This window comes from Elgaria multicarinata, chromosome 3 (assembly GCF_023053635.1).
Source record: "Elgaria multicarinata webbii isolate HBS135686 ecotype San Diego chromosome 3, rElgMul1.1.pri, whole genome shotgun sequence".
Lineage (NCBI taxonomy): Eukaryota > Metazoa > Chordata > Lepidosauria > Squamata > Anguidae > Elgaria > Elgaria multicarinata.
In genome coordinates, this window is record NC_086173.1 from 102,443,544 (window position 1) to 102,455,984 (window position 12,441).

Consider the following 12,441-nt stretch of genomic DNA (forward strand, 5'->3'; position numbering starts at 1 on the left):
GGAATGATCTCACCAATGAGATCCGAAGTGCGAGGTTAAAACCTTCCTCTGCTCTCACATATTTGGCAGCATATGATTTTAATCGGGTCCTGGGATTTCTTATTGTTACTTTTTTTAGATACATTTGTATGAATGTGTGTGTGTGTTGTATGTTTATATGTTTGTATGTCATTCGATGTTATATTACGTGTAATATAATATTTTGAAGGTTTAAAATATTTGTAAACTGCCCAGAAAGCTTTGACTATTTGGCAGTATAGAAATGTAATGCATGAACGAATGACTGATTTAAAAGGTTTTATTATCTTTATAGAGTGTAATATTTCACAACTAGAGTACAGGAACAAATAAAAGAGCACTGAAGTTGAGGTTCCCTAAGGTACAGAAGGCAAAATACCCTCAGAATTACCAGTGAAGCTGGCCTGGAGAAAAATCCTTTTCCTGCCCCAAATAGGAAGAGTCCATTGTGATCAATAACAAACATGAACTTGACAGCTTTCTATTCAATAAACAGACGTTATAATTTATTTGTTCGTTTGTCTGTTTGTTTTTAATTTACCCAATTACCAACATTCTGTAGGAGGATTACAAACAGTTAAAAATATAAAATACTATACAAATATGAATACAATACAATACAAACACCACAGGAAAGGATAAAATTGATATAAAAATGTACAACTAGGTTTCTGAAACCCCTAGGAGAAAAGAAAGGTCTTTGCCTGGTGGAAATATAACACTTCAAGAAGGATGCAGACAAGTTGGAGGGAGTTCAGAGGAGGGCAACGAGGATGATCAGGGGTCTGGAAACAAAGCCCTATGAAGAGAGACTGAAAGAATTGGGCATGTTTAGCCTGGAGAAGAGATGATTGAGGGGAGACATGATAGCACTCTTCAGATACTTGAAAGGTTGTCATACAGAGGAGGGCCAGGATCTCTTCTCGATCCTCCCAGAATGCAGGACACGGAAAAATGAGCTGAAGTTACAGGAAGCCAGATTCCGGCTGGAGCAGTACGACAATGGAACCAATGACCTGGGGAGGTCACGGGCTCTCCCACACTAGAGGCATTCAAGAGGCAGCTGGACAGCCATCTGTCAGGTGTACTATAAGGTGGATTCCTACATTGAGCAGGGGGTTGGACTCAGTGGCCTTATAGGCGCGTTCCAATTCTACTATTCTATGATCCTATGATTCTATGACTTTAACAGTTAACACCAACATTTTGAATTAGGCTCCAAAATGTGCTGGAAACCATTACAGCTGACAAAACACTGGTGTCACATGATCATATTGGCCAGGCCCACTTAGTAACGTAGCACTCTGTTTTGAACTAACTGAAGTTTCCAAACCATCTTTGAAGATAGCCCTACAAATCATAGGTTGCAGTAATCCAACTGGTAAGTTACCAGGGTGTGCATAACTGTTGTTGGACTATCACTATCCAAACAGGATTGCAGTAGGTATATCAACCTAAGCTGATGGCTATCTGGATCTCAAGTAACTATGATGGATCTAGGAGCACCCTCAAGCTGTGCACCTGAACACTATTCAACCTGCCAGATAAACCACCTGTTCACAGTACTTCTCTGTTGTCTGAGTTCAGCTTCAGTTTGTTGGTCCTCATCCAGTCCATTATCCTGCTTAGGCACCAATTCAGGACATAACTTATTTTTTGTGTGATGACTTTACAACAGATCTGCTATTTTGGATCACTGCTTTTTATTCATTGTATCATGTATTCATCTCTTTAAGTAGGGTAAGCATCAGTTTTCCATCATACAGAAATAGTACAGTGTAGCATCTAAACTGGTTACATGCACCAACATTTAGGCCAGGTGGTAGTGTACCTTAGACTTTCAAGCTAAATTGCTCTTTTTTTCCAGGCCATTTGCTGTTTCTCTTTATTCTGTCATTGGCCCAGTCATGTTTTTGGTTTGGTAGATTTCTCTGTGCTTTCAAGCAAGTGTGGGAACTCTGGCTTCTTGGGGAAAAGCTGGAACGTAATTGGAAACAGAATTTAGATCGAGAATGTATTTTCAGTACAAAGGCTCATACCTAGCTGTTTTTCTCTTAACATGAAATCAAATTTTAATGAGGGTGAAACGTGAAAAAGGACTGATTGAGATGTAACAGACTGGCCTCAGCTAGACAAGGGTGGTGGTGGAGGGTGATGATCTCACGATTTTATGATCGTGAGATCGTCGCCCTTGTTTACACGCGGCGTGCAACATTGTGGCAGCCATTTTGTTTTTTTCTTTTCAAGGAGACAGAGCATATGAGCGCTTCTGCGCAAAATGTTAGCATTTTTTAAAAATATATATTTTCCCACTCCTCCCACCCCAGATGGGCACAGATCTCCTACGGAGCTCTGTATCCCATGCCCGGCTCCTCATGCTTACTCGCGAGGAGCCGGGACAAACCGCGACGGCAGGTGGTCTCAAGATCATCCCGAGACTGCTGAAAAACCATGAAAAAAGAGTAGGTGATATTCTGGGGAAAGGGAGGGATCATCCCTCCTTGCTCCCAGGATCCCCTGTGCATCATGTGGACACACAGGGACAATCCTAGGACGATCCCTGGGATATCACCCCATCTAGCTATGCCCTTAGTTTTGTTAACTCTCAGGACACAGATGTGATTGGTTTTGTCTTTAGCTTCAAAACAGCTTCCTGGAGGGAAGATAGCATAACTTGAAATGTGAATAACTTGAAATTTTGCAGGTTTAAGAATAGAAAAAACAAAGTTATTGATAATTTGGGCTATGGTCATTCACTTAAGTAAAAAATTTTTTTTTGAAAAATATTGTGAGGTGTTTAAATTGTAGTGGTAACCTTATAAATTCAAGCCCTATATATTAGGGGGGAGTTATTCTTTAATCTTATAAATACTTACTAAAGTATAGAAGCTAAATATGTATAATTAATTATAGAAACTAAATTGCTTAACGGAAATAAAACAAGCTTCTTAAGTTACTGAAATCCAAAACCTTTGTCTGCTGTGATACATTTCACTGCCAACCACCTTCAGTTGACTGTTATTAACATTTTGTGCAACTAAATCTTCCTTTGCCAAACCATTTTTGGCAAGTCTACCCAGGTATATTAATAGTATCAAAACAAGAATTTAGAGCTCAAGGTCTCTTTTTAAAAAGACAAATGGAAATGGAAACTGACACCAAAGGGAAGTTGTATGCTTTGTAGGATTAAAGGACATTCTACGGATTATTTATTTGTATTGTGATGTACCACTGTACGTGTCATAAAGCAAAGCTGATTTTTTCAGCCTTGTTAGTGTTGAGTATCAGAAAATATATTATTGTTTGTCTCAAGAGCTGTAGTAAATTAGATTTATTTATTTTTTACATTTAAGAGACTGGTCATGTTAGCTATTGTGTAATATGTTATTACTTGCTTCATTATCTGCATACTAACTAATGGTGTTCATTTGGGATATTGGGCATAATAGTGTAGTAACAATTGAAGTCCATATGTCAGTTTTAAGGGCAACACATCAACAGAAAAGGGAAACCAAGGCAAATGAGTTCATAGTTAACTTAAATCCAAGGTGTGCAAAGCAGGGGGACGAGGTAGTATATCTGCTCTGAAGAACCAAAGCACTCCCTAGAGTTCTTGTTGCCCTGCTCCACCAGCAACCCATTGCACAAAAAGGAGAAAGCAAAGCATACCAGGCAATTCAACTTTAACACCAGAAGTGCAAAGCACTAAAGATCCAATACCAGTATGGGGGATTTTCTCTCTAGCACTACCACTGCTTATGGGGAAACTGTTCCTTCATTGGGTAATCCCACTTACAGAGTTTCTTATTTTTAGCAAATGCTTATAGATCAGCACCTAAGGATCTCTTTGCTGCTAAGAGTTCCACAAGAAGAGTTCCTTTTCTGCTTCCACCAGTTCTGTTAGAATATTTTAAAGCCTCCTAGTAGCTTGGTATAAGAGGCTTAAGCATTAGATGGGGATCAGCACTAGAGACAAAATGAACTATTAAACAAGATAATTTATAAAGGGATATTTTTCACATAAGGGAATACTAGTATTTAATTTGAGCTCAAGAATTGCTTGCTAACACTTCTTAAAGACTCAAGAAATACTGTTGCTACTACAAAACTGGCTTATTTTACTGTAGACCAAATCCCTAAATTTGCACCCCAGCCAAATATATCCTCAACCAGGTCCAGCTCTTGGTTACAGGCTTCTTCTGACTCCCAAAACTCCTCCTTTTGTATCTCTGGGTGCTTGAACAGTTCATCCGAGTTTTAGTACCTGCTTGTTTAATCTTCTGGCAATATTTTAGGGTAGCGTCCTGTTCCCTACTCCTGATCTTCACCAGCCATGTATGGTTAACCCACAGAGATGGAATAGGTTAGTATTCAAGTCTTAGTTACTCATTTTCTCCTAATCTTTCTTCTAGTCCTCCTATAACACTACCCACCTAACAGCAGACCTTCTCTTTCTCTCTACCCACAAACTCACTCGAATCCTGTCATTTCTCAATTGCTATTTTCCACCTACCTAGAACCCTTAGCCAATCAGAATTGAATTTACCTGATCTGGGCCCCTATCTGAAAATATTACCAGCAACTGCCGCTCTCTCCTTCAGAATGTCACCAAGCAGCTACTACTAACCAGGCCTCCAATGCAGCAACAACACTAGGCTATATAGCCGCTATATAGCCTCTCAGAGACCACACAAGAGTATTTACAGAACAGCAACAGTTATGTACATGGCATTTCTTTGAAACACTAAAGATCCAGCAGCAGCAATCCCATTGCATACACAAAAACCATGTCCACAGAATATCCTGAAAACTATCTCTTTGCATGTCTACTTAGAAGAAATCATGAAAAGTAGCACAGTATGAAAATCCAGTTTATGTACATCTACTCAAAAGAAAGGACTGTAGTATTCAGAAGTAAGTAGAGTAGCAAGTCCTGAGTAAGGATGGACAGACTCATCTATGTCCGGCTCTGTCAGGCACCTGCCAAGCTGGAACTGCCTAACCCTGCTTGCTCTGCTGCATGAGCTTCTTCGCAGCCCAGCAAACACCCAACAAAGATGCGGGGCTGCCTGCCCTTGCCCAGCCCTGTGGCTTCATCAGGTGCTCACGGGGCGGCAAAAATTCTTGTGCAGGGTGCTCAAAGAATGGGCTGGTGAATGTGCCACTGCTCAGTGAGCTGGGTCCAGGGGGCGGGGTGCCAGGGAATCTGCTGGACTCCAGGACCCATTCAGGCTCTCATGACATCTCTAGTTCTGAGAGCATCCAAAAACCACCCTTTGTATGTGGTCATATGATGATTATTTCCTCAGAGCAACAGAGAGCAGCTTTTGTATCTAGCAGCAACCTATTGCAAAAGGTGGCACTGTGACCTTTGCATGCCTGGAAAGCTGAGTGCATGGGATAATAGTGAAGTGTTTGAGGTGAATTCACCCAAAGGCAAAAAATAAAATCCTAAACAAGTTTACAAAGATTAAAAAACCCCGTGGGGGGAGGGGAGAATAACCAAAAATATTCATAAACCTACTTTCTTCCAGCACCTGTTCTAGATTGAATGAGCTATTGGCTTCTTCTTCTGTTTCACTCACTCACACACACCTCCCCAACTACCCCCACACTCTGTCTCTCTGAGCATCTTTACATTAAAGAAAAAAAAATCGCACCTTTACCATTTTTCTTTTTCTGGGGTCTTTCCACATTGATTATGGCTCCTTTAGATGGTGACCAAGGGCAACCATGTTATTTGTAATTGAAAACTTCCCCTCTTGGCAATGCTCCATAAAGTTGAATGAAACTGTGCCATCTAGTGGCCTAAAATATCCTGTGATAATTTTAAATAATGTATTATCTCTGATCATTTTTAAAGTGAGATTACTGGGGGGAAGGCATGGGAGATGTCCTGGAGGTTAATGGCGCTATGTAAAGGACCTGTAAACTTCTATGAGTGGCCAATCTTGTGTGTGCAATAAATCACTCATGTAGAGAAGTTCTCTTTTCACACACAATTAGCATACAGTTTAGGGATTATAGAGCCACTGTAGTGGCTTTATGCTGAATATGTCAGCTGAATCATATTCCGACATTATAGTCAGAATTCAGGCGGACAGTAGGTTCTATGGCTTATACTGAGAAAATAGATCAACTGACTGATCTGAAACTTGGCAGTGTATGAGAGATGAGTTCGAGGATAGTCTGTGCCAATTATGAGGTAGAAAGGGCAAATAATGGCTTAATTACAAGAGTTTAAAGACTTTGACAGGTATTGTCTACTTTTCCCTCATAGACTTACACTCTATTTACTTCGTAGTAAAAATTCTCTGTTTCTATAGCATCTTAGGGTCTGTGCAGGTATATATGGAAAGAGAATCCTTCAGGTAACCTCGTTCCAATGGCTAATGGATGGTATAGAAATGTAATCAATTAAGTAATGTAAGAAGCCAGATTTGAATGACTAAAACTGCTTATGTAAGGTTACAGGTTTTACATTTTATTCCTATAACACATAGCTATTTTTATATATTTCAAAATACATGCAAAAGATTATAAAATGCTGTGTTTGTAATAGGAAGCCTTCTTTAGAAATAGAACAAGCTTATGTAACTGCTAGCTTCTTTGTTTATTTCCCCCCATAGCTAAAGGAAAGCCTTGTGGCTAAAACGTTGCTTCAAATAAAATTATTAAAAACATTTTGTCATGTTTCTTTTATGAAATCTTTATATTTATATATTGAACTATATGTGGTGGAGTACAGTTGTTTTAATTTTTGTCACTGTACTTTGCTTTCATTTATTACTTGGTTCAAGAAAAAATAAATTCTAAAATAAAAAAGAGCTGTTTTGCTGCATGCTTGTTTCCCTGCTTACTGGCTAGACATACTTGGGTTGAGAGGGAGAGAGATAATTCTGTTCGCCTGAACCAGAATGATCAGGCATTTCAGGAGTCCCATTAGGCCCTCCATTGCCAAGCCATTGAATCTTAGGTTCCTGGGACCTAACATTATTAAAGTTGCTGTAGATCAAGATAGGCAACCTAGTGCCTTCCAGATGCTTTAGACTACAATTCGCATCATCACTTACCATTGGCCATCCTGGGCTGAAACATCTATCCGGAAGGCACCCGGTTGCCCAACCCTGGTTTAGAAATTCCTTTATGTTCTATGATACAGATTTTAATGCTCAATTTTTAAAAAATATTGTATTACAAATGGGACTTGCAAATCTTACATATCCCATGTTACCAGATTTATTTATTTATTTCATTTTTATACCACCCAATAGCCGAAGCTCTCTGGGCAGTTCACAAATGAGTGACAATCTGCATGGCTGCATTGCCATCCCTCCCTTTTCATCGCTGAAAGCATTCGCTGCAGTCTTTACCTACCTACTGTGGCAACCACAGAACAATGCATTATTTTGTCAGCATGTATTGTTGATGGGAGCTGTAAGGTGATAAGTGATGTTCTGTTACTTTCTCTTCTGGTTTTTTTGTCACATGGAGAGCTCAGCAAAATCTATTCCAGCATATCATCAGTGATCCACAGTCAGTTCTCGACAATGACTGTTGCCTCTCACCAGGCTTGTGTGGTAGACCTGTCTTTACTTTGAGATAGCCCCATAATCTAAAGCAGCCACAGAAACACAGAGGCTAGACTTTGCAACAAACAGAGATGCCAGCGCTGACCCTATTTCACTCCAGACAACACTACTATAGAAAATAACATAGCCATAACACCAGAGACTCATTCATTTGCTTCTTTCAATATAATACATGCTGCTACTTGTCAACAATGCCCTTTTGTGTTCTACATGGGGCAAACAAGTTAGTGTCAAAACAAAAGAATAAGTGGGCACAAATCTGACATCAGAAATTGCAACATTCAGAAAACAGCGGGGAACTTAGCAATTTCCCAGGACAATCTACTACTGACCTGAAGGTTAGCATTATCCAATAAAAGAATTTCAAGGAACTTCTCAAGAAGTTTGATTCTGTCTGTTTTAGGTCCCAATAAAGACAGTGCTCCCACGATAGCTGTTAATAGGATGATTGTGCCAATTGTTGCTGTTGCGAATGGTCACTTGCTTATCTTTATGTAGAATTGCCACAGAGTTTTTGCATTTCATTGCCATTTGGCTCCAGTTGTTTTCTAAACCTATGTGTGCATATGTACTACACCAAAGTTAATCATTTCCAGAGGAGTAGACGTATTAGTCTCTTATAGCAAACATATCAACAGATTGGATATGGAGATAGATGAGCAGAACTATGTTTGGAGAATGTGGTTTTCCTGACTTTATCCTGCAGTCCAGCCATAATAGCCACTCCTGAATGTTGTGACAGAGAAATTGGAAGAATTCAGTAAGGCTGCTTTGAGCAAGCAGAAGTACTTTTCCACTCACACAAGACATCCCTTGATCCAGTCCCAAGAGACTTGTAAACTATAAACATAAATGTGTACACACACACACACACACACACACCTGCCAACAGAGTGCATATGAGGAAGTGGTATCTTCCCCATTGTGTAAACCTATTGTGCAAGCAGAATTTCTCTCCATCTCTGGATGCAATCTTCTCTTGTGTTTGCTGCAAGAGGTTAATACAATTACTCCTCTGGAAATGGTTAACTGTGATGCAACATACATGCACTCAAAAGTTTTTTGGGTTTTGTTAAAGTAATATAGTAGTGTTTTGAACAGTGCAATTAAAGCTTTTATTTTCTTATCCTGTTTCTTCCCCATCTCCCCCAAAATCCCTTCACAGAAACATAAAATAGATCTCTTCTACAAACTGCGCCATGTAATGAATGAACTGATTGATCTTCGCAGACAACTACTGTCTGGTCATCTAACCCAGGACCAGGTACGAGAGGTCAAGAGGCACCTGACTGTACGATTAGACTGGGGTAATGAGTAAGTATGGATACCGTTTTGTTTTAACAGCATGTAACTCAATTTGAAAAAAATGGAATGTGCTTGCTTGCAATTGAATATAGATTCATTACCCTTGCCCTATTCTTTATAGGCATATGGAGGAAGAGACTATATAATTAAAACTGATGAAACTTCAGCCTCAGTAAAGAGCCACAGGTTGTGTAGCCCTGCTTTAGGGTCACATTTTGGCACAGTGCATCTAGATTTGGGGAAGAAGATGCATGGATTTAATTGCATCAATTCAAATGTTGTTGCTGTTGTTGTTATAGTCATTATTATTATTATTATTATTATTACTACTATTATGGTGGACAGCTCGATGAAAATGTCATAGAATCGTAGAGTTGGAAGGGACCTATAGGGCTGTCGAGTCCATCCCCCTGCTCAATGCAGGAATCCACCTTAGAGCATCCCTGACAGATGGTTGTCCAGCTGTCTCTTGAATTCCTGTAGCTTGAGAGAATCCAATACCTCTCTAGGTAATTGGTTCCATTGTCATACTGTTCTAACAGTCAGGAAGTTTTTCCTGATGTCCAGCTGGAACCTGGCTTCCTGTAACTTGAGCCCATTAGACCATGTCCTGCATTCTGGAATGATTGAGAAGAGATCCTAGCCCTCCTCTGTGTGACAACCTTTCAAGTATTTGAAGAGTGCTATCATGTCAACTACGTGTGCAGCCACTGTAAAGAAGGCAAAGTCAATGTTAGGCATTATTAGAAAAGGAGTTGATAATAGAACTGCCATTATCATACTGCCTTTATACAAATTTATGGTGCGACCACACTTGGAATACTGTGTATTGTTATGGTCACCACACCTAAAAAAAGGTATTGTAGCGCTGGAAAAAGTGCAGAAAAGGGCAACTAAAATGATCAAGGCACTGGAGCTTCTTCTCTATGAAGGAAGGTTACAAGAGCTGGGATTGTTTAGCTTGGAAAAAAGGAGGCTAAGGGGAGACATGATAGAGGTATACAAAATTATTCATGGTGTGGAGAATGCAGATAGGGAGACATTTTTCTCCCTCTCCCATATTACTAGAAACCGGGGTCATCCCACAAAGCAGATTGGTGGGAGATTCAGGACAAATAAAAGGAAGTCCTTCTTTACACAGCGCATAGTTAAACTATGGAATTCACTACTACAAGATGTGGTGATGGTCACCAATTTGGATGACTTTAAAAGGGGGTTGGATAAATTCCTGGAGGAGAAGGCTATTAATAGCTACTAGTCATGCTGGCTATGTGCTACCTCCATTATCAGAAGCAGCAAGCCTATATACACCAGTTGCTGGGGAACATCAGTGGGAGGGTGCTATTGCACTGTGTCCTGGTCGACAGTTGGTTGGCCACTGTGTGAACCAGAGTGCTGGACTAGATGGAATCTTGGTCTGATCCAGCACAGCTCTTCTTATATTCTTATTATAATATAGAAATTAATGTTATACTGAATAAAGTTCTAGAGCTTCTTATATATATTACAAAACAGGCCTAGAAGAGTAATAGTATCTCTCTTTTGAGACATGAACGGAAGTAGGCTGATAGTGTTCTGGGTAGACTTTTATTAGTATGTCTGCAGAAAAGAGAAACTGTTGTACCTCTATTCAAAACAACAACAGCAAATCAACAGTCTAGAGAATCAAGGCATTTACAACAAGGATTAAGACATACAAAAATGTAAATCAATTTAAAATGGCTAAAACAATTCACAATAAAATAAAATATCTGATTAAATAATCAAAAATTTTAAAGTCCCTTAATATCAAATGCATGGCAGTGGAAGAAAGTTTTAATGTGGTGCTGAAAATATGACAATTTTGGTACCAGTCGAATCTCACTGGAGAGAGCATTCCACAATTGGGGACCATCACAGCAAAGGCCCTCTCCCTAGTTGCCATCCTCTGAGTCAGGATTGAGCCCAGACTCCCTGTAGAGACCATGGAATCAAAGCCAGAGTTTTTTCAAGCAGCTGTGAAAACTCACCACTTCTGAAGCTTTCTGGAAAACTTGCCTGGAATTTGAATCAATCCATCTTGGAGACTATTAAAGATCTGTCAGGGATGCTTTAGGGAGGATTGTAGGCCCCTTCCAACTCTGCTGTTCTATGATTTTATGATTCTATGTTTTGGGGCAGAGGAACAATTTAAGAAAGCTGCGGAGAAACAGGTGCAAAATCCAGAGACCTGTAAAGCCAAATTTTGCTGTGTGCGTTTCTTTTCATTTCAGCATTTCATTACTAAATATATGCAACTGTTTCTGAATGTTTTCACTCTGTTACGAACATATGTAAATTGATGTTACATGTCCTGTTGCAATTTCTTTCATGCTAACATATTACATTAGTGTGTTTACCCCAGTGCTTTGATTGTTATTTATACTTCGTCACGGGACTCCTCCAATGCAAACCCAACCCTCTCCTGGCCTATACTTCGTCAGTTATATGCTGTTTAGCATTTGTCTCTGTTGGTTACTTACAATTGCTGCCTCCGTTTCTGTGCTTTCAGCCAGTTTGTCCCATCACTGGAGGTTTTTTTTGGAAGTACTGAGACAGCCTTTCAAGTTCTGTGTTGCAGAGTAATGTTAGATTTGCAGCAACTTTCTCTCCTACCATAGTGCATCTCTTCAGGGGATCTTTAAGTAGCTAGTTAGAGATGTGACGGCTCAGTCAAAGAACTTAGTTTCAGATTGTCTGGAAGCTAGTTGAGACTGAGATCTGAATTACTGAGAGACTGACTGGCCCTGTTCAGATGACACCCTAAGCCATGGTGGCTAAGCATTTTGAGCTGAACATTATGGCTTAGTGTGTTGTGGGAACCATTCCTAACCATGGTGGCTACATAACCATGGTTTAAAATGCTCACTAATCATTTACTTGCTCACTAATGTGGCCTAACCATGGCTTAGCGTGTTGTCTGAACATGCCAACTGTTTTGCATAATAAATCCTATTGACCTGGAGATAAAGTCTTTGTTTGGTGGCTAGAGGCTGACACTCTGAACCTTGCTTGGAGGAGACCCTCAGGTGTTGATTGTAACGATTTATAAAGGGAGAGGAGCTTTATAAGTCAAAGCCAGCACCTTAAATTGGGCTTCGAAACATGCAAATAGACATCGCAAGTGGTCCAGAATCAGTGCTATACGCTCAAACTGTCTTGTGCCCGTTATCAGACTAGTTGCTACATTATGTACAAACTGCAGTCCGAAACATTTTCAAAGGCAGCCCCAGTGCATTGCAGTAATCTAACCTGAAGGTTACCAAAGCATAGACTATTGAAGCCAGGTTATGACTGTCCAGTTAGGGACGTAGCTGGGCCACCAACGAAAGCTAGTAAAAGGCATTCTATGCTACTGAGACCAACTGACCCTGAAGTGACAAGGATTACTCAAGGAGAAACCCCAAGCAATGAACCTGTTCCTTGAGGGAGAGTGCAACCCCATCCAGTAGGCTGGATGCCCTCCATGTGGCCAGAAGAACCATGCATCAGTCTTTTCTGGATTGAG

The 12,441-nt window shown here is 40.1% G+C and overlaps 1 protein-coding gene across 1 annotated transcript in view; it reads left to right on the top strand.

Moving 5' to 3' along the window:
• The window catches only part of DOCK3 (dedicator of cytokinesis 3), a 243,919-nt gene that overhangs the window by 57,701 nt on the left and 173,777 nt on the right, over positions 1 to 12,441 (top strand). The window contains exon 6 of the mRNA XM_063121109.1: positions 8,776 to 8,924. Within this exon, the coding sequence (XP_062977179.1) occupies positions 8,776 to 8,924 (149 nt within the window). The remainder of the gene's footprint in view (positions 1 to 8,775; positions 8,925 to 12,441) is intronic.